At 40.5% G+C, this 23,702-nt stretch overlaps 1 protein-coding gene across 1 annotated transcript in view; it reads left to right on the top strand.

The window, feature by feature from the left end:
• Window positions 1–23,702, top strand: part of ptprga (protein tyrosine phosphatase receptor type Ga) — a 401,392-nt gene that overhangs the window by 267,745 nt on the left and 109,945 nt on the right. Inside the window, exon 5 of the mRNA XM_034682949.1 lies at window positions 13,814–13,880. Within this exon, the coding sequence (XP_034538840.1) occupies window positions 13,814–13,880 (67 nt within the window). The remainder of the gene's footprint in view (window positions 1–13,813; window positions 13,881–23,702) is intronic.

Genomic DNA, 23,702 nt, shown 5'->3' with positions numbered 1-23,702 from the left:
TTCTAGGACCATCCTGTTGTTGTTGGTCTCTGAATTAAGGAACCCTGGAATCTGCCTCCAGGTCTGCAGACACATGCTCCTCAACAGGATGGTGATAACAGTCAGTACCAGAAAGAGCTGCATGTCTGCATAGAACCTGCACATTGCTGAAGGTAATGGAGGTCCTCACACAGGAACACAGTTTAACACAGGAGCCCCGAAAAAAGAGTCTGTGTCTTATACACCAGTGTGATTTACTCTGAATGATACAGTATGTTGACTTCACTTTTTCCAACAACTTTAAAGATTCTTTGCACTTTCCCATATCTCAAATTTTAATTGGACTTTATTTGTTCTTCTTTTATAGAATGAATTATTTAGTTTGACAAAGTTTTATGACTTTGTGTTTGAAGTGTGTTTTGAAAACACCACCTACTGCTCCTCCTTCAGGGCACCGATGCATTTAGATGCTGTAACATCAAGCGTTTGCATTGATGCATTTTTATCACTCGAACGGTTTCTGCTCTGCGAGTCAAACTGTAGATTGTGAATCTGAGTGTGTCAGCGTTTGTTGATAAAATCTGTGTTCGTATGTTGCAGTTTAACCACTTGGATAGTTTTTGCAGTATGACTTTAACATTCAGCTAATTTGATTTTGTGAAGCGGTATATTTCTGTTTGTGAGAATGAGTGTGTGTATGTGTGTGTGTAAGTGTATGTAGCAGGGCTTGGAGTTTTGCTGCTTGTGTTGACGCTGATGAGTCTTGTTGAGAGATAAGCTCTCACGCTGGATTGATGAGCTGAAACTTGTCCTCAGCCAGGCTTGACAACAGCGGCCTCCCACACAACACTCTACAGAGACTGTAGAGACTTCAGTGTGTATAAGATAAGCAGTATATTTTAGCAGTTCTTCTTTTAAAGTTTTATCAAAATGGCTGAACTTTAAAAATTAAAAACAATTTACTGTTTTATTTTTTTTACAGAAAATAATTTCATGTTTTGTAAAAGGCGAAGCTTTAAAGTAATTTATTATCAGATGTTGCAAACAGACATGATTTGCTTCATAGATATTGTCAAGACAAAATTTGACTATGGGATGGATCACGTGTCCATATTAAAATCAAAGAAACTTGTCACTTTCAAAACAACTGAAGCAAGTGACAGAAGACTAACAGATATGTCGCCATGGAAAAACGATACAACATAATCTAATTTTAATGAAGAGGAAGCTCTATAATAGTGCAAGTGGTCTTTAATGCTAATGCAATACCCTCAGAGATGTATGTACTATAAAACATAGGGTCAAACACAGCACCATATTTTAAGAAAAATGTATTTTTTCTGTAGAATCCCTTAATCACTGATATCCCATTTATTTTATTCACATTGCATGTCCATCTTATACGCTGAATGTCTTGAGGTCAGGAGACTCGCCTGTTTTTAACACAAGTTCTCACACTTTTGGTAAAAAAAGACATTTTAATGACCTTAGAAGAAATATTAAACACACTTCTGGTGTGCTTTTCAAAGTACAGCCCATTTTTGGATCCTCCTGTTTTGATGCGATACTTTTCTTTTGTCTTGTTATTTGATGAATTAAGTCACTTGAAAAGCTTTTTCTTTGACTCTGTGTTGAACTTTCTATGAAGAAAACAATTTCTTTAATGAAGTAGGCTGTAGGTAAGTTATGTTAAGTATTAAATAGCATCAGGATATGGCATATTTTCTCTCATTTCCGCCTCCCTCTCTCCCTACCTTTGTTTTGTTAAAAAGAATAATTCTCTGTCAACACCAGTCCTCAAAACCAGTATAGCATATGAAAGCATCCCTGAATATGGCAGAAAGGATGTGTGGAAGACATACCGATGACTCATGTTGGTTATAAGAAGCCTACACCATTTTATAATAATCCAATAACATCAGATTGTGTGAGATATTTCATCCTGTGCGATCTCTTTGTCATCATCTCTCTCATGCACATCTGTTTTTGCATCTGAATGTAAATTAAGGACCAATTTTTGACGTAAATAAGATTATTCTTTCAAAGCTTAACCACTAAAACCATCCTGTGTAGGTGCAGAATGCAGCCTGTTGAGCAAGCAGCCAACATGCACCATGAAGGTCTGACACAGACCTTATTCTGTGCACACATGGTTGGTGCATCATCTTTCATCTCCTCTTTCCCTCCTCAGTGTTGCTCCATTCATTAGGAAGCTTTCCTTCGCCTTCTCTCTGAGTGTTTTTCTCTGTATCATCTTTTAAATAAATTATCACACTCTTGTTACTGGACAAATTGGCCCCATCAGCTCAGCTGAGCTCGGGTTTCACGCATTTATGACCCAGCATTGCATTGCACAGCATCCTCTGATTGAAATAGATGGCTGTTGTAAACCGCTATCATTGCCCTTTTATTTGCTTATTTACAGTGCTTTCCGTCTCGATGTTTGCCACACACTCACAGAGAAGTAGCAATATTCAAAACCCAGGCCCAGCTGGGATGCAAATCACATGGAACACTCCACTTTTTGCTGCTTAAGTTAACATGAAAGCCCCACTGAGCCTCATTGCACATGATTTGGGGTATCCGGGGTCTTGTTGCAGAGAGTGAGCAGCAAGGGAAGTCGAACCACTGAGAACAAAGGTGATGGAGGAATAGCTGTCTTGGACTTAGCTCTACACTGTGAAGGATTCACTCTGTGCTTACAGGCAAAAGAGCAATTATAGTGGGAAAATAGTAAATAAATCCAAACACATGAACCAGAACAGCCCCATTATGACCTTAACTGGTACAGTTTATCAGGTGATAAAGCTCATTAGGTATTGCTTTTTAAGTGATTATATTGATCACTACGTAAGCTTTATTCATGAAGGATCACACCAAGAGGAAACCACTGGTGTGGAAAAAAGGAGCCAATGCAGGGTGCAAAATCTGCAGTTCTTCAAGTGTCCACTTGAGACTGACTGCAAAAGCCATGGAGTCCCCATTTGGTTTATGTAGATAATTTCTTGATACATACACACTGTTCAGGATGGCTCTTGACCCAAACTGCTACAACCCAAAACAGCTCTCTTGGCATTGAAGCATTAAATGCCAAGCAAAAGCAAAACCAATACCCAGCAAAACTACCTTATTGTTTCTACAATCAACTTACTTGTCCACATGTGCCGGCATTGACTGACAGATTTGGCAAAAGACATTTTACGCCGCCTCATATTCCAGTGGTCCCATTAGTGTGACTGAAACTTTCTGGAACTGGTGGTTTTAAAAACATACTGGCCTGAGAGAAAACCTCTGCTACAGTTGGTGTCTGGGTGTACACCTCGAGAGTAGTGAAAACACTTGTGGGAGTAACAGCAGTGAAGCTGCTCCTTTCCACTTTAACACACATTCAGGTTCTTATGAAATGTTGATGCTGCAGCAGTAATTAACCAGATGACAAAAATCCCTGACTTATACCCCAGTATCACAGGAAAACAATCTGAAAGTATGTGACATGATCTTGTAGGCAACGTGAGCTGTTATGACAGTATTAACTGAATTGTTCAATCAGCTGGCCCAGAGTCTGTCCATCATGCATCGGGGCCAGCTGTCCAGTTACAATGTGGAGCCCTGTTACAACACTGAGACTTATGTTTGAGGTTTACAAAGGGCCTAAAAGCGCCATCTCCTAACAGAGGCTGTGTTGACTGTTGTTATGTTAAGCTTTAGACTTTATTGTCCCCTTGGGGAAATTCTTCTCCACAGCCCCTCCTGTACTCCACAGACATATACATCACAAAAATAACACAAAATACGCTTCAAGCAAACACCAACATCAACAGTCAAAGAAACAAAGTCTGCGCTCCACACTGTTCAGGGAGGCCTTTTGTGTAGGGCCACTATAGCAGCAGGGATCAGGCTTTTCCTGAGGCGAGCCCTTCTACACCTTGGTGCCCTGTATCCCCTGTATCCTCATTCTGAGGGAAGTGGGATGAGATATGTGTTCAGTGGATGTGTGATGTCCTGTTCTATTGAGGTTGCAATGCATGTGATGGCCCTGTTGTTTAAATCTGTGAGGTTTGGTTTCGGGAAACTGATTATTTTAGAAGCTTAGCGAAGTCAGTCCAAGAAGAGGACCAACTGTTGAGTATTCAGTAGTAACTGCTGCACTGTTTACAAGCCAGACATGCTCTCTGGTTTGTCTACATTCTCCTATCTACATTAATCTGTATCACTCCCACTGTGCACAATCAAAGCCCTTCTTGTGTTTGTGAACACACCCGTCATCTACTGTAGGAAATACAATGTTCATTGATTACTACCTCACACAACCGACTTCAAAACCTCTGAGCCATCAGTTACACAAAGTATGTTTTTAAAAATGTCCTAAACTTTGATAAAGTGCACAATTTATAAGTTTCTCAAAATTCAACTCTCCAAGATGAATTTCTTCCTCTTTGTACTTACTTGTTAATTAAACCACTGTTGCATCATAACTGTGCTTTCTTTTGGAAGGCACAGTCGAATAGTGGACTGCATATTGGTGCATCAGATCAGGAGATATTTGTTTCGTCAAAAGTGCTTTTGTTTGATGCCGGTTTTGCCTCGTGATTAAACTTGTGCACCACATTTACAGAGGTTACAGTCCTCAAGACAGGCAGCCCACCCACGGCCATTTGCTGTATGTCACTCTCCACTCTCACTTTCAGCTTCCTGCTCCATCCTCAGTCCTGTCCTTGCTGAATAAAGGTAGAAAAGTCCAAAACTTAAAGCACTGGTATAAGAGGCAGGCTGGCTTGTCCCCACCTGTGATCCCAGCCTTACCTAATTCATTCAATGCATTGTGGTGTCCCTTTGATGCACTGTTGCACTGTACTTTATAATGTTTGTTCTGGTTCTGTTGGGTCAAACGTTTTCTTTATCAGCGTTACAGTGAGATTCAAAGCTGAAGTTAAATGAATACTTCTGAAACAATGAATCCCCTTCAGATCTAAAGAAAGAAGTGATTCTGTTTCTTTACCATTGCCAAGACAGTTGATAAAAACTCAAAAAGTGCACATATTAAGCTTCCATTAAGGTTAATACCGCCTCATCTTATCTCGGAAACCAGGTGTGACCAGCACCACTTGACTCCAGGACTGAAGAACAGAGAAAGAGAAACCAATTTGCCTCTTACTGAAAAGCAGATTAATAGTTTAAAGACATTCTTGGAAAGTTCAATGCAGAATGTGTTCATTATTACACAACCTCAAGGTTTACTTGAATTGGCTCCTCACTTGGCGGTGCTGTTCTTCATATTAAAGGTAGCTGTGTCAACGTGGAGATGCTCAGCAGCAGTAAGAGCTGCATGATGAAAGATTTGGTTTGCAGACATATAAGACCCCATACCACTCCATTCTGCTCTAAATCCAATACCCCCAATGATGGTAATTAGACAGTATATGCCGACACTGCGAAAGCACTGCTGAGCTGCTTCCAATTCAGCCCAGTGCACACCACTTGAGGAGAAATTAGCCTCAGCAGTTATGCAGTGAAACTGAATTTATCACATGTAATACGCTGCTGGTTGATTTTTCTTTGGCAGTTTTCAAGGAATTAAAAAAAATCTCATTACAGCTGTTTGGATAAATTATATAATTGTTCTTTGCTGTGATGAGGTGATGAAAGGCGACGCTCCTGTGGGCTTTTTCTTGGTCGTCCCTTAACTGCATGACCGCTGCCCTACTTACAACACACCATCCCTCAGACTGAAATATCGACTGTCAGCCACTGTCACTGGTCTCCTCTCCCCCTCACCAAAACAGAACTATGATCCCTTTATTCTAATGCAGAGATTTAATCATTTTTCTATGTAGGGCATAAAGGGCACTGTAACAGAATTATAACCGCAAAACTTGTGATGCTTTCAGAGTGGTATCAAAAACAACATCTTAAAGCTCCTGTAAGGAACTGTTTGGGTCACTGTAGGCGCCCCCTGGTGTACAAAGCAATATCTCTTATCTCTTTTCTGTCCTTGTCCTGTAGGAGATAGCGGAGGTGGGCACAGTTAATCCATAATTTAACTCTGTTAACAAAGACATTAACTTTGGTTACAGTTAACCTGTTAAATCTGTTCAACATTAATGGAAGTCAACATTAATGGAAGTCAACATTAACCCCTCCCCTGCTGCAACAGAAAGGGTCGCCACAATCCAAGTCCCGTAAAAGATCAAATCCAAACACATTATATCCATAAAGATCCACAGATTACCTCAAATCTACAAAGACAAATTTAATCTTGTGGAAGTTGTCTGTGATCCATCTTACCATATAAGAGCAGAGTTTGGAGACTTCTTCTTTCTCAGGTAAACAACCTCAGCGTAGATGCTTCTCATGACGGGCTCTTTTATTTGATCCAGGTCATTTGGCTCAACAAGAACTGGCTCTTTTGGCTCCCAAACAGCTCTTCAAAGTATCATTCATGCAATATAGCTGGCTTTTAGAGCTGAGTCATTCGCGACCAAACCACTACAAGGCTCTCCAAGTTAGCAAAGATGTCTGATGCCACAGTGCTGCGTTCCTGCATGAAAGTCAGGTAACACCAAACTGCTCTGTAGTAACAGAGGTGTTACATATATCCACCGGTATCACTGTAAGATGGCCGCACAGCTCTGTGTGGATGTGCATGTTTGAATTCTGCTGTGAATTAGTCTCAAGTGCTTCAACAGCGCCATAAAGCAACGTGAAATCACACACTGGGACACAGTATTATACCGTTTCAGGTCCAATACAAAAGTACAAATAAGGCCTGATAACATTAGAGCTTCATCACTGGGCTATATAAAAAGCTTTTGTCTGAATCCAAGGATGACCACAAGTCTCGTTGTCTGTATCTACACGATAATGACCTCGAAACGTAAGTCTGCTCTAACAGTGATGAGGAACCTGTGATGCGTGGGAGCAAGGACAACACGGAAGCCAGGTCTTCTTTTGTCTGTTCTAAATCTAAAAGTAAACAAGAGAAAATGAAGCCAGAGTTCTTTGACCACCTTTTCTCCACTTCTGCCTCCTGCTGGAAAGGTAGCCACTGATGTAATTAGCAATTCTGCAGCCCGACGTGTCTTCTTTGAAAGAAGTCCAACCATTACACACATTATGGCATTGATTCATCAGCAGATACTGCTGCCAAGCGCAAGGAGAGGTGAAGAGTCTCTGTAAGACACAAAGGGAGGAGGAGGAGGAAGTCAAGAGTAGGAGGAACAGTGAGTGGACTTGGATGGGTGACAGTGGGAGAAAAGGGACGCAGGATGAGAGAGAGAGAGAAAAGCTGTGAAGGAGAAAAATATGAGGACATGTCACATTGTACCAGGGTTTCTCTTTTTTCTGATTTGTCACTGCAGCGGCCTGTCCCTGGGGAGAAAGAGGGAGACGGAGCTGAGGGGGAGAATGAGGAGTAAGAGTGAGAAATGGAGGATTTGAGGAGCGAGAAAGGGGTATAAAGAAAGAGAGAGAGAGTAGGAGATTGTGATGTGAGGCCTGGTGGCTGAGGATCTCTTGGGACAAGCCTGTGGGCTTTCAGAGACAAACATTAATAATGAAACGCTAATTCCCTCTGTCCTCCTTTCTTTGCCTCCTCCTCACTGTCTCTCTGTCTGTCATTTCTCTCTGTGTCTCCATGGCCGCCTTTATTTCTCTTAATCTCCTCTCCCTCTACACACACTTTTTTCTTCAACCACTTTCTGCCTCGCCTTGTACCAAAAAACGGCTCTTTATTGCTGTTCCAGATATTACCTTCCTCTGCTATTTGAAATGATTACACCATGTGTCCGTGTGTCTGTGTGTGTCAGTGGGTGTTGGTATGAAACTGTGTCTTATGTTGCCACGGTTAAACTTTTTCCGCTCCCCTTTACTTACTTTGCTGTTCCTGGTTCATGTTTTACTTTCATTTTAAGCTGTAAAAACCCATTTAGTCTGTAAGAGGGTGATCACACAGAGACTAAAAGAGCAAGACACTTCTTTTTCACGGGAACACCACCTGGCATGCACTCCTCGTTTGTCAAGCAGCGCATAAAAGTTTAAATACTTTTGGCTTCAGGCGTCAAACCACTCTTCACTGTCACAGTAAGACAGCCCAAGACAAAGACCTGTTTCTCCACTTTGCATTTAAATGTTGTCTAATGTGTCTGAATAAGTTATCTTGATATGGAAAATGCATGTTAATGCAGCTATAAAAAATAATTCATCCAAAAGGTGAGAGAAGTAGAAGAAGAAAAATGAAACAGTCTAAGAGAGCAGTGTTACTTCAGGAAACCCTCATAGGCAAACTATGAAGTGCAAGATTCAGGTCACCTTCATCTACGCACCCAGCTGCTTTCATCTGATGAAGGTTTAGCTTCTAGAGTTAGCAGCCAATATTTCAGGACTGCAGGTGTATCTGGAAGGTATTGAAATTACTTTTATCAGATACTGAGGGTGACAGTGCTACAAGCATCCAGTGGTGGACTGTAACAGAGTAAATTTACTTGAGTACTGTACTTCAGTACATTTTTTGAGTATCTGAGCACCCATGGCCATATCTTCAGCCCGTGTTAGAGGTTTGTGAAATGAAGAATGATACGTACCGTTTGAATTGTTCTCCCTGTTTCCCACTTTGCTCAAACATACAAACATTCACTGTCCAACCTGAGAAAGTGTGTTGAGCTACGTAACATTTGTTTCATTCCAGATGAACATTTCAAACTAAGTTGTCTGTGATTGGAGTAACTTAGTTTCTGTTTTTATTCCATGGTATAGTTTTTAGAGATTTCAAGTAATGGTTTCTAAATACACAGAATGTAACAGAATGTACTCCTAAGGATTCTTGACTGCACTTTTGTATTGTGAAAATACAACCGTTTGAGATATTTTAAGAAGTATTTTGAATACTTTAGTATTTTTAAAAGCAAGTACTCCAGTACTTTAACTCAAGTAATAATTTGACAGAGCAACTTTCAGTTGTATTGGAGTAATATTTGACCTCAAGTATCTATACTTTGACTTAAGTAATGAAGCTGTGTACTTAGTCCACCACTGCAAGCAGCTTGAGACGTCTATATGAGCTGACTGTTTAGGGCCTTCCCTGCACCCTTGCCCTTTGTGCACTCACATACAGGGTCCTCCACATGAGCTATGTTTGCATGTCCAGTTTTTCTCCAGTCCACTTAAAATCATTCTGATTGGAGATCCAACCATGCATCAGCTGTAAGGTGCTAGCTTTCAGGTTATGGAAACAACTGTTTGGCACTTGGTTGACAGACACATGTAGTGAACCTGTGCTGTTGGCAAGAAGGTGGAATAAGGAGAACTATAATTGTATTGCAAGAGTGATGATCCACACTTTAAAAGAGGCAGTTGGTTCTTTTGAGAGCAGTAAATGTTTTGGGTAAAGGCAAGAACAACCTGGAGCAGGAGGCAAGATTTAAACCAACGAAGAAACTGGCACTATCATACACGAGCTGCAAATTCACCATGTTGTGAAGGACTCATCACACTTGGCCATCATATGTTGCTCTTGTCCAAGAAAGGCCTGTAGCCCAGTGAGGAAGCTGTCCTTGGAAAGCAGCCAAACACAAGTCAGTCATGAGCAGGAGGGACAGTTCTGGATCTGGTAGAAGGAGCCCCTATTGAGCAGCCAGTCCCTCACACCTGTAGAGATAACAGCTGGTTTGAAATCCAACTCTTCATGCACCATGGCACACGGTTACACATGTGTGTTGCATGATCATTCAACACAGTCCTGTGAATAAATGAAACAAGAATGTATTTGTTTCTACCAAGGACAAAGAGGATGATTTTAAATTGTTCAACATATCATCTACTACTCTAATATGGGGCCTTGGAATATGTTCTTTTGTGTGCTCCATAAAAGCACACACATTGAACAGACTGTGTTTTTGTTCTGTGTGCATTCGTCATGACCCAAGTGGGAAGACAGTGCAAGCACAAATTCCAGTAATCCTTCACACCAAACATGACGATTCAATCCAACAAGTGTGCGTTCCAAATCCAAGTGGACATTGTGTGTTTTTGCTAAACCCATAGGTCAACAGATGTGTGTTGCCAAATCCAGGACAGAAGAGGGATGGCAGCGTGGTGGCAGTCTTGGCAGTGTCTAAGCTTTTCATGCAACATGTCTGATATGGAGGCTGGCAGTGTTTGGAGTTGTTTGGGTCAGTTTTGATTATCCACGAGAAAGCTGTTACTTATTGTCCACACATCATAACTGTTAATGAGGAAAAATCTGAATGCTAGGCCCACTTTGTTACCTTTTTAACATTTCTTACTGTTTGATTAATTATATATCCACTTAGGATTAAATGACATAGTAAATTCTGGTTGCAGCTCAGAGAAGTGCTTGCAGCGGTGACTTCGTGGTAGTCATAGACTTTATAGATAATGGACGTAGTATCCGTGACATCATCCATCTGTTCCTGAAGCGCTGTTTTGAGGCCAATCGTCGGCAGGAGCCATATTGGATGTGCTGAACTCAACCTAACTTCTGTTAAGGTAAAGAGGCGGGCTTTGAGCCTCCTAGCCAACAGCTACAGTGTTCCAGCCTGTCAATCAAGTCACCTGTGCCTCTTGTGATGAAAACTCCTAATCTTAATATCTGCTGCATTATGAAAAAATTCACCCCCTGTACAGTGTGTGCCGATCGAGAAATGAGCTATCCAGACTACACTCGTTTTTTGTGCCAGGCTGTAAACATGTTTATTTCTGCTGTAAAGATCTGCTTTTTTGAATTGGTGTGTATGTGGTTTCTGGTACTTCCGGAGCCAGCCTCAAGCCGACACTTGATGAACTGCAGTTTTTAACACTTCCGCATTGGCATCACCTTTCTGCGGTCTCAACAAAAACTGTAAACGTAGAAGCTTCACAAAAACAGAATATATGGAAGAGCTGTTGTGGTCATAATGTTATGACTTATCGATGTACAGTACTGTATGTGAATTTCAGTTGTCCACATCACCAGGCATGTCACCCCGGTGCGTTCAGACGCTGCCAGGCACAACTTGGAGAAAAAATGTCAGCCGGGTCAGGAGAAGCTGATCAGGCCATGATTGGATCCTGATTCCTCCTGAACACTTCACAACAAACAAAGCGCCACTTAGCTGTTTTAAAATCAGTTATGCAACTTCAAAATCAAGTCAAACCTGGCTGCAATTTGCACATCACATGTCTGGTCTAAGAGTCCTTTAATGTTTAGGTATGTACGTAAATATTGGTTAGTGTTACGTAACCAATAAGCCAAGTCAGACAGGCATGATTTGTTTAATCTGCCTGCAGCCTTTTATGTTGCAAAAGCTAAGAGGGCATCACAAAAGTTTCATTAGTTTCTTTTTTCCTGTCACAGCTTCAAACAAGAAGCCTCTCCTGATATATATTCTTCAAATGACAAATGGCATTTTTGTGATGTGTGCAGCATGGCTTTCAGATTTCATATTACTTTGTGGGGACAAAGAGGCTAAATTGGAACATATTCCCTGCTGCAGAAGCAGAACATCAACTAGAAGGACTTCTGTCTCATTACTGTTTACCTGGAGGACACTGGGACATGCAGATGTCCATGTTTACAACAATGATGTATCCAGCCGCTGATTTGACAGGACTGAGGCCTTCAGGGTAAAAATACAGGTATGACACTGTGTCATCAGCGTAATGATATCAACATGCTTTATATTTCAAAGTTAAGTACCTAAGAATGAGTAGATTAAAGAGCAGTTGACTGAGTGTTGATACCCGTAGGACTTTGCATACAGTGTTGTCATTTTAAGGGATGAAGTTCTCTGGACACGCAGAACACTGTTGTTCCTTAGGAAAATAACTATGACAACTACTGATCCATGAAGTCCTACTCTTCTCAGGCCTTTTGATTAAAATACCAGTTATATAACCTGACTGATGACTTGTGACAGGCAGGGATGAACAGTCAAGAACTTATATTTGCAACTATCCTCTGCATCTGAATCTGTGGACTAAGACTACAGGCAGGGTGGTTGTCACAGTGGCAGAACGAGCAACAGCCTTAGGTTCCAGCAGTTTATGCAGAATTACCTGTAGACTGGCTGTTATAGTCTCTACAGTGGTAGTGTTGCAGTAGAAGTATGTATCAGACTATCGGTTTTGTTCTTGAGTGTTCACGGTCATATGTATACAGCAGAAGTAGCCATGTTTAGCATTCATCTTAGTGGTGGTAGTAGTTGCAGGAGTAGTGGTTGATAGTCTGATGTTTAAAGTTAATGTAATAGCCCAACTTTCTAAATCTCAACTCAAGCAAGTTGTTGGTATCACCACCAAGCGGCCCACAATCGCAGCTTCATAATTAAACATTTGAAGTGGGGTACTGGAGGGAAGTAAATATTGAAGACATACTTTAATACATACTCAGGTGAACTGAGTTTGATTGTTTCAAAGCTTAAAGCATCACAATTTTACCTTGAAAATGAAGCAATCTGGAGAGTAATTTCCAGAGACAATTTCCCCTGTAACTCCCTCCAACCCAGACTTCACCTTTGATGTTGTTTTTTATTATTTTGTTAACCTTCAGCACAAAATAGTTCCAAATTACAAACTGTTGAAATCTGTAGCTTCAAAATGACTCTTCATTGAGAAGCAGTTAGATGGACTTTTAACCCCGCTTTGTAAGTGTTCAACGTATAACAGACGAGAAGACTTTCTCTGCTTACTGTCCATCATTCTTTTCATCCTTCGATGTGCTTAATGACAGTGATTTTCTGAAATTTGAGCAGCATGACATTTACACATATCATATCCTGCCGCCTTAAAGAGGCTCTTCTGAGGAATCCGTTTCTTACATGCATTTAGAGAAAGTTTGCTTGTTTAGCACTGCGGCAGAAGAATCAATGAAACCGGTTCAGTTTGTGCAGTCTGAAGGATTTCTTCCTACAAACACAGACTTGATTCAGAATAGCAGATCAATATTATTCAGCAACACGACAGTTTTACTTTATCCATAAATTTTTTGCAAACACTTTGCTGCAGAACAGAAAAACATACTGCTGTAATTATTCCTGATGGGTCATGTGGTATTTTGGAAAGTAATTTTGAGTTTGCACATTTGTTGTTTTGTTTTGGAGGCTTTAGATTTATTGATTTCCAGCCTCCATTACAACAATGATGCTCTAATTGAAGGCAATAATGTTGAGATGTCATCACTCGCTCTTTGAGTTCAGATAGAGGGGCGTCTTGGAGAGCTTGTTGATCGCTGCAGTTGGTTCCTCCTAATTACTCTGCTCTTGTTTTTTCTCAGCGTCTCTTTGCACTCTTCAGATTTTCCCCCTGCACCTCCTGTACTCTAATCACCCCCTTTGTTTCAGATGTAGAAACAATCAGCTTTTTTTTTGCTTTTTTCCTCACAGATGAAGTAAAATACTCGCTATAGGGACGAATACAACTGTTGAAACTCCAGATGACTCAGTGGAAGCAGCTTTTTTTAGCCACAACAATCACTGTTATTATAGTTATAAAGACACATTTCAGACACTCACTCATGGATGTCTGCTTTGATGAGTGGACACTTCATGCCTGAAGAGAGTTTATTTACTGCAAACAGCAGCCAAACATGCAGTAATGGGTACAACAAACACCATGATACAAAAAAAGACATAAGTGAATTTATGCACAATCATTTTCCCTCCTATGATGCCACGTTTTTCTGCTACCTTGAAACACAGAAAACAACTTTTGACAACCATCACTCAAATGAAAAGACAAACAGATGAAATAAATACATTTTCCTGACTTTAAATGCTTGATGTGTTCAGTTCATAGGAACACCGTCTGATGATTATTAAAGTCTTTCTTTTGTGTTCCTCAGGTGGGAGGGAAGGACAATCCAGCGGTTGACCCCATCATCCATGGCCTGAAGGGTGTGGTCCATCATGGTGAGTAGTCTCAGTGCTCGGTTGGATGGGAGTGATACCTTTTCTACTCATAAGCGACCCAGGGTTGTCTGTCTTTGGGTTTTACGAGTGTAAAAACAGTAAATGTGTTTTAACTTGACACTGTGCACAAAATTTGCCTGACTTGATGTTAAGTAGCCTGTTTGCAGCCCTGGATTTTGCATTTTGGTCTCAGGTTTTTTGTGCAAGTTATTTGGTCCAGTGGCTGGATTCCGACTCGAAGTGATTGACAGGTAGCTAAAGCAATGGCTCTCAACTAGGCCAGCCTTAGGACCCACCATCACTCAAACTTATTACGTGAAAAAATGGTGCAGTTCTGACCTGAGACAACAAATTCACAGAATGCCTTCACCACCAAATACAACATTATACTGGTCAACCAAAACGACCAAATAATCCCTCTCCGAATCGACATATGCAGATTTTTATCACACTAATAAGCCAAACAAAAAGGGGCAACATGAGTGCAACTACTATAAGTTTCAAGAACGTAAAGGCTCTTACAGATTGTTAATGCAATGTGGGATATTTATGCATCTGTGACACCTCCTCTATGATGTGTAATGCACAGAGATGAGCTGGTGAGGTGAGGTCGTTCTGCCTCTGATCTGGTAGTAACAGAGGCGTTAAGGTGGAAGGTGGAGGTAATGTGTAGCGTTGGATTCAGCAGAGTGGAACAGCACTGAGTGTGTGTGTCTGTGTGTTTAAACGTTGTGCCTCTCATGCTTCCACGGTTAGTAATGTGATGTGAAAACACACACTGGGACACCAATATTATGCTGTTGCAGGGTTCAATGTGTAAGTACAGCGGATAAACTTTGTGATAGCACTGCTGCAGGATGGAACCTTGGTTTACAGTATTATCCTTTAAGTGGTAGCAAAGGAGCTACCTGGTAATGATCACAGAGTGTCATCTTTGACTTAATCAACAGATATGTAAGCGTCTAAGTGCAGTTTTAATTATCAGTTCTTTTTTCGGACATCTCTTTTTTCCCTGGCACAAATCTACAACCCACTGAAAACCACTCTGCAACCCACTTCTGAGTCCTGACCCACCAGTGGAGAAGTGAGAGCCTGGAGCGTACCCTGCTTTAATTTTCTGCTCACGAGTCTGAAATTCATCCTCTGTATTCACCGGACCACACGAAAGGATTTCATCCAGTCTGACCAGTGTGCAGCAGCTGAAGTGGAAAGCATTGACTCAGCAGTTTGACCTAATTTACTCCACGTCTGAGCAACTGTTGCTGTCATCCAATCAGGTTTCGGTATTTTAGGGACACAAGATTTATTCAGCTTAAATAATTCAACTCAATTTGCAGCTACATTTATCTGCAAACTATTACAGCAGAACAATTGAACTGTCATGGGTGGTGATATATTTTAGGGAATGAAGCATGTCCTGACCAGATTTAAGATCAGCTTTGCTCTGACTGCTCGTTATGTTTGAACTGAGCGTTCTCTGACCTGCTTTCCTGCTCCGGATGGGAGTGGAAGCCCATGCTTAACAAGCTCTGCCAACCAAGACCTTATGCAATGCAATGGTGAAAGTGTTTCAGGAGAGAGCTAAACATCCACATAAACTCAGTATAAATAATGAAAAGCAGCAAACCATAATAGCACAGAAAGGTTAGAGATAAACTTTATTGATCCCCACAAGGGATGAAATCAGAAAACTGGCAGGGTTACTCGGATCAAATATATATGGATTATAAACAGGAAACTCCCTCTTACTGAAAGTTTAAAATTATCAGGAGTGTGAATGTTTTTACCAATAAAGCAAAACTAGGGCTGCAACTAACAACTCCTTCGATACTTGACTGGTCATCGATTATCTTCTTATGGTCCTTATTTAGCGATCAGCTTTACATTACTCACCATTACTCTTAAATCTCTGAACATGTCATTAAAAATCAAACTTCATGTAAGACAAATTATTTAGTTGTAATGTGCAGCTTGGTAAAAGTTTGCTCCACTGTATCGCAGTTGGAGAGGATGAAGAAGAGATGAGAAGGAAATAGAAACATGAATTGCTATAAGGTAAAGACGCCAAGATGAGGGACTGAAATGTTAAAAATAAAGTGTAAGTGTATAAAAATAATCAACCACAGAGAAAAGCGAAGAGAAATAAAACGATTGTTGAAAGAAAACTCCCAGTTTTGAAATAAATGAATGAAAAAGATGATCACAGGTTTTTAAATATGTCCTTTTATCAGTTCAGGATTTATTTTTGAGTTTATTATTTAATGTCACTGTCCTGACTTCTAAAGGTCCTCAGATGGATGAACCCGTGATGAGTAGTGTTTAATAAAACTTTAAATACAGGCTACTGAGGCTTTGTACTCGCTATCAAAGAGTCTGAGGCTTTTGTATTATTTAGTGCCACACATGCAGAGTTCACACAGTAAATTAGGACTTCTGGGATGATTCAGTGTTATTCTTTTTTACTTCACAGAACAAATTAGAAGATTTAACACTGTTTTCTGCAAGCATTGTAGTCTCTCAGTTGAAAAACAGTTTTCTCGTGCACACAGCCCTGAAGTGCATCCATGTCATGATCAAAACATTTACCCTTAAGCAGTGTTCTGTCTTGTCCCCCCCAAAGGGCCTGACTCGCCTTGCAGCAGCAGAACGGCTTCAGAGTGAATTTTCAGAGTCTCGGCATACACAAATAAAACTTTGATAAAACCCCACCACATGATACTTGCACTTTATCTCCGGCTCAGCTGTCTTGGAAATACTAGTCTGCCTCTATAATTCATCTAATACAAAGACCACTCAAGTTCAATCAAGGCCACGCTCCTATCTTTCCCACTGGGAAGGTGGTTGGCTAATTCGCTCTGTCTCCACCGGTGCTCCTCCATGGAGCAGCGGGTGGGTAAATTTTCACAGCTCTCTCCTCTCTTGTTGCCGGGCTTGTCTAGAGGACACGCACCACAGGTCTGACTCCTCTGTCTTTGTACCTCATGCCTTGTTGCATTTTACATGAAACCTTGCTGGAACAAATGCCCTCTGACTAGCTACCAGCAAGCGAGCTCGGCGCCATCCCTGTGAAATCAGGCCGGTAAAAAGGCTGAGTCTGATTTACATAGAAGACTCATGAAAGGCTTCGGCTGCAAAGAGAGGAGCCCATTGTCTACACAGGGTTTGCAGGGAGATGGAGGCAGATGCAAAGACTGATAATGATGCAGTGGGATGATGGAACAGAGGAGAGGCGAAGGCGAGGAGGAGCTGGAGCTCTGTGATTGCTTTCTCCGGCTCTCATTCTTCTTATTTTAATGTTTCATTGTATTGAATTCCGGATACTATTTGAAGCAATCATCATTGCAATCAATCATAGCTGGTTTGTATGTTCACTTTTATACAAACCAATTCAATTTAGAGTACTTTTCGAAAGATTATGCAAGCAAAACATGAAAACAGAAACATGAAAAACTGTACCGTTAGAAGATAATTGGAAAGAAAGTAAAATGTTAGTTTTTGGATAAAAAACACAAGACCATGGTCAAAAGTAAAATGTTTAAAGAGAAATGTTGTCTTGTTCCAGCCTGATGTAAGATTTCAGCTGCTCAACAGCTCAGGATCTCCTTTGTTATTTTTTGTATTTCATGATGCTCCAAATGTTTTCAGTGGGTGACAAGTCAGGACTGCAGGCAGGCCAGTTCAGCACCTGGACTCTTCTACTACAGAGCCATTTTTTTGCTGCCTGGTAGCAACTTGCCTCTACAGGATGGAGGATGCTGCATCCATGATTTCCAAAAATAATCTCAAATTTTGATTCATCAGACCACAGGATAGCTTTCCACTTTCCATCAGTCCATCTTAAGCCGACTCAGGCCCAGAGAAGTCTTTGGCATTTATGGATCATGTTTATATATGGTTTCCTCTTAGCCTGGTCCAGTTTTAAGCTGCATTTGTGAATGCAGAGACAAACTGAGTTTGCAGACAATGGTTTTTGCAGTGATTTCCACCACAGAGTCATGTCTGTTTGTAATGCAGTGCCGCCTGAGTGCCAGAAGATCATGGCCTCCAGTATCAGTTATTGGCTTTGTCCCTTTTGTACAGTCTCCAGATTCTCTGAATCTTTTAATGATATCATAAACTGTTGATGATGAAATCCACTAACTCTTTACATTTATTTCACCATGAGGAACGTTACTCTGATGTTTTTGAGCTATTTCGTCACCAAGTCTGTCACAGAGTGCTGAACCTCTTCCCATCTTCACTTCTGAGAGACTCAGCCTCTCTTGCAAAAGAATACAGTTACTTGGGAGATCTTAGCATTATACAATGTTGTAACAACATTCAACATGAGCATATATTTTTTATAAAACAATACATTATTTTCAGTTTAACTTTTGATATGTTCTTTTTGCACTATCTTCAACTAAATAAACACTTTAAATTATTTGCAACATCATCAACATTTTACAAAGTGTCCCAATTCTTACGGGATCGCGTTTGTACAAAATAGGATGATAAATAAGACATTAGTGGCATGAGTAAATTCATGAAATACTCCATAAAGACAGACTAAATAAATGTGTTTTTAGTTTTGGGTTGAAGTATATGAACCTTTTGTGCTCCTCTCAGATCCTCTTGAAGGCTGTTCCAGCGCCTTGGAGCATAATGGCTGAAAGCAGCAGCACCAAATGTTTTTGTTCTGCTTTGAGGAACAGCTGAAGGAGAAGAAGCAGAGGATCTGAGGGGGGCTTCCTTTTCATAGACCAAAAGCATTTCTGAGAGGTAGTCTGGTACAATGCCATGTACCGTCTCATATACTTCTAAAGCAGTTTAAAAATCAATACGGAAGCTAACAGGCAACCAGAGTGAGGACTTTAAAAAAGACCCACTGTCTGCTCCTCTCTTTGTCTCTCTTTGCATGTGCAGCACAATTTAAATGAACGTATGCTGATTTATTTTATTGTGGTGGAGCAGAAAGCAGAGAGTAACAGTAGTGTAACCTGGGAGTTATAAAAGTGTGCAGGGATCAACATCACAAAAACACCCACATTTAGCACAATCTGCACAAAGGTGTCAGATAAGAAAGAGGTAAAACTGAGTCACACTGTTTACTGCTGTCAAGAGGTATTACACCTGGGCCACACTGTTTACCTCTACCTGCGTGTGAAGGCTGAGCTGCTTGGCTTGTGCGTCAGCTGAAGTGCTGCAGCTGCCAGCTCCACAGTCTCCATCCGATTACTTTTTTTTTTTAAATAATTGACATCAATAGTCAAATGTTTCATTGAAACACTCTGCAAACTTAACATGCCTTTAAAATAAACCAAAAGTTATCCATATTGGTAGCTTTGACAGAAAACTGAAACAGATACAAGAGATCTATAGTTCAAACATAACGTTGAGCTGTCTTACCTTTTTGTCTGAATTATTTTATACATAGAGACACCAAAACCATGGGGAAAACGGTTGTATTCAGGTCAGCATGCCATTTTAAAGTCTACTTTTGTTCAGATGTGCAAAAAAAAGTCCAAAGCTTTGAATCATCTAATGATGCACTGCTGTTGTCTCACCACTTAAGATAAGATACATGTATTCCTTTATTCGTCCCACAATGGGGAAATGTAGTGTTACAAGTAGATGCAAATAATAAAGAACATATGAAATAGTAATTATTAAAAAAAATATTAGCAATTGAAAAAGTAAGTTAGCATGTTCTAAGAAAAGTATGTACAAAACTAAATAAGTACATTTACAATATATATACAAAACCTGTGATACGGTAAGAAATGTGCACAGAAGTAACATAGGTGAATAAAAACAACGTACAGAACTAAGAAGACGGGCAGACAATGTATAACACATGTTGGGAGTGAGATGAGTGATTATTGCACGTTAATAAGGCAGAGGAAATAATGCACTTGTGTCCATTTGGTGAGATTATATTACTATTGTTTGTTATAAAGTCTGACCACGGCAGGAAGGAAAGACCTGCAGTATCTCTCTGTGAGACACTGCAGGTGAAGGAGTCTGTTTCGGAATGAGCAACCCAGTGTTGTTATTGTGTCTCTTGCAGGCTGCAATGAAAAGCAAGAGGCTCTGCGACATACCCAAGCGGCAACCTCCTGCCTTAAAATATGAAGCCTATGCAGAAGTGCTAAAAAACTGCAGTTCATCACGTTTGCTCGAGGTTGGCTGAAGAAACACTGGAAACCACATACATACCCATTCAAAAAAGACGATTTTTACATAGCTCATTTCTCTACCAGCACACACTGTTGGGGGGTTGAATCTTTGTATAACTTGTTGTTCTTGAAGATATTAAACTTACGAGTTTTGCCGAAATAAGGACATGGCTGACTTGATTGACAGGCAAGCACCCTGTAGCTGTTAATGGGCCTAACGGCCCGCCTCTTTACCTCACACTAGCCTGGACGGAGTTAGGTTGAGTTCAGCATTTCCAATATGGCACCCGCTGACAATTGGCTTCTAAGCAGGGATTCTATGTCCTCTTATTTTACAGTCTATGGACATGCCTGAGCTGCTGGGGTTAGGGTTTAGTTAATTTGTTACTCCTCCGAAACACCACAGATAAGATGTTTGTGGGCAGTTGCACAGCAGAAGCTTAATGACATTTTCCCAGTAGAGGATCCTGGTCATCAAAGCAGACAGCATTACTGATTGTATTGAGTAAATAATGATGCCCTGGTAGCTGACTTGGTAGAGCATACTTTTACGGATGAGTACTTATTTTCACATCTCAAGCTTAATTCACTCTGTCTCTGTTCTGTTTCACTTTCTAAAGAATGAAATCATTAGTGCAGTTGTAGTTTGTCTTCGTGCAGTTGTTGGAGTATATTATGAGAAATCCAGAGTGAAAATAAAGTTAGCTCAACTAGAAGATGAGGAGTCGGTTCAGTTCGAGGGCACATGAGATTCATTCTTGGAAAGTTTTCTCTTCTCCACCAAGCTCCTCCAAAACAGCAGGCCCATCAAGAGTTATTCACAACACAGATATGAGACATCTGTGAGACACAGCTTCATAAATCTGAGCAAGAGGTGTGTTGACCAAATCAATCTTAATTCATGCTTACTCTACAAGCCCACCTGCTGGACCAAAATATCCAAAAAAGTAAAAGTGCCAAAACTGCTTAAGTTTAGAGGGTGCAAATAAAATCCTCAAAATACACCATGAGAAAAAAAAAATGAGGACAGTTTAATAGATGTGTCTGCCCCAAATTTCTGGAAATCCTTTTGAGGAGAGGATGAAAAGGAAGCTTAACATGCAAGTGCTGTGCAGTGGAGCCACATCAGATCTGATGTGAAAGAGAGCGGTTGGGGATTAAACCCTCATCAGCGGAGGAGACATAGACATACTTTAACTGTAGAACAGACGGGCGAGAGAAGAGGGAAATGAACATGACATTTTTCTTCTTGGAATGCCATGGGGTCGGCACGGTACCTCAAACCAGGGAAAACACCACAAGCCATGTACACCCTTTAAAGATTAATTGCCAATCAGAGTTGCAGAGTGCCGAGTCAGTGGAGACTCCGTGCAGTGAGTGAGATAGTGAATTAATGGACTTGTAATTTGTGCCGTGGAGGAGGAATGGCTTCATTTTAATACAGTGACATGAGAGCAGTGGGAGCACAAGACGCTTGAGTAGATAAACAGAGGAAATGACACAGTGCTGACCAAGAGGGGTGTGTAAATACTACTGCTTTATGCAGCAGCTGAACAATGGCAGCAGACCAGAAGCCTCACTCACTGTCCCTCTGTACACTGCTAAGTACTGAACTTAGTCCAAACACAGACTTCTCCTTCTAAAAAACTGTCAACATGCAGTGTTAGGCTTGGAATGATGATGTGTCTCTTCTGTAGCACACTTGAGCGGATGTCAAACAATTTTTAAGAATCGAATCCATGTGGTATCTTACAAAGCAACAACTTTTCAAGCAATTTCACTGAGGAGGACACATGTCCGGTGTTGGAATAGAACCTTGAGAGCTTTGCTGGATTTTCCTCTCAATCCAGTCGTCTCAATGATTTGTTGTAAAGTGGTGATAAAAACTCCCTCTGAGCTGTCTTAAGCCATTCCTTGTTGGACTTGAAAATCTCATAAAATCAAATACTTTACTGTTAAACTTCAATTAGTAGCCTGGGCCTTTTATTGTTTCAATCTATAAACTCCCCCTGCCTTTATTTGGAAAAAACGTCAACAGGAAGGAGGCTTTTATTATTTTGAAACAGAACCTTTGCAAAATAGGGATGTTTTTTTTGTTGTTGGTGGTATTTCAGCCTTTATTTCTATCACTGGGATTAAGATTATTCAGCCTTCTTCCTGATCAACTTGTAGAAGACTGCAATGCCAGGACAAGATGCTTGTTTGGGCTACAGCTCCTCCCTGCAGAGTTAGGCTGCAGAAAGTGAAGTGACAACGTACATGACTGCAGATAATGCAAACATCTGCACATCAAAAGGCTGTAATGTATCTAGTCTTTATCTTTTGAATGGTGACCCTGCAACATCTAGTCTTTGCAAAGTGCTCTTGTATACAGATGACAAAACAAAAGATAAGTCTGCAATGTATACAGTTTCTGTCTGAGCTCAAAGGTGTAATAAGCTTCAGATGACAAATCACATTTTTTTGGTTATTGCTGATATGAAAGTATCTGTTGGTTTTCCCTCTATAAAGGAGAATGTACTGGGTTACTACCAATGTGTAATGACATCAGCCAATCATAGTCCAGTCTGACTTTAGTAGAACACATTCCTGAGAAGGGTGTCAGGTTTTCACTTCATTTTTCAGAAGAAATATTGAATATTTGCATAAGTAGTCCTCTTACACTGAGAGAAGTACTGTTCATGACCATAGAGCACTCAAATAAACTCAAACATTACCGTCTAAGGTCTACAGTCAGAACCAACAATAAAAACACAATAAAAACACTACATAAAATCCTAATGATTTCCACTCAATAAATCCCAACATTTACTGTCTGTTGATGACCCTGGATAGAAAGTCACTTACTCACTGTTTTGCAGTAAAACTCCACTTATCACCACTAAATACAAAGTTCTCATCCAGGCATAACATGCCACCTCATTTCATGTGCAAATGAAGCAATCTAACTGCAGTGGAGATAAATGAGCCTCTGGTTCTTTTATTCCTTTAACTGCTCTCAAACAGCCTTTAAAACTGAAATATCTCTGCGTTTCTGAAAAAACATGCGTCATTGTCCTCGTATGACTCCTCCGAGACCCACTGTTTCCCCAAAGCAGCAGTGTGCAAAGTTCAGGAATCAATGGAAAAGTAGTTACGACTCTACTGTATTTACACTCTTTCATCATGGACGGTTATTGTGCTCTCATGGGCCGGTTGATACAAAATATAAATCATGTTCAGCCATGCAAGAAAGTGCAACACCATCCTGAAAGATGGCTTGTCTTTTATCTGTCTTTTGAACTTCTTTCTGAAACTAGAAGAACAATACAGTATGTATAACCAATGTTGAAAATGATGACTCCATCTGGCTCCTGGCAAACCGAGAAACCAGCAAAGACAAAGGATAGCAACCTGGTAAAGCACCAACTAGCCATCAGACAAACCAGCCATACCCTTTTATATGAGCCTCGACTAACAGACTCTATGCAATGAAAATGGATGAGCTGTTGTAGGGAATAAAGCAATTCGGTGTTGAGACCAAGACCACTTTTGTACATCACAATAAACATGTTAAATTCTATTATTAAAAAAAAGGAATTTTCATATAGCTTTAACAGGGTGTCAGCGGCTTTTGGAGTTAGCTACAAGTGGATGCTGCAGTTTTTTGAACTTGTGTTGGCCT

The sequence above is a fragment of the Notolabrus celidotus genome, chromosome 1, assembly GCF_009762535.1.
Source record: "Notolabrus celidotus isolate fNotCel1 chromosome 1, fNotCel1.pri, whole genome shotgun sequence".
Taxonomy (NCBI): domain Eukaryota; kingdom Metazoa; phylum Chordata; class Actinopteri; order Labriformes; family Labridae; genus Notolabrus; species Notolabrus celidotus.
The sequence above is the reverse complement of the archived record's forward strand: the minus strand, read 5'-3'. Positions and strand labels throughout refer to the sequence as shown.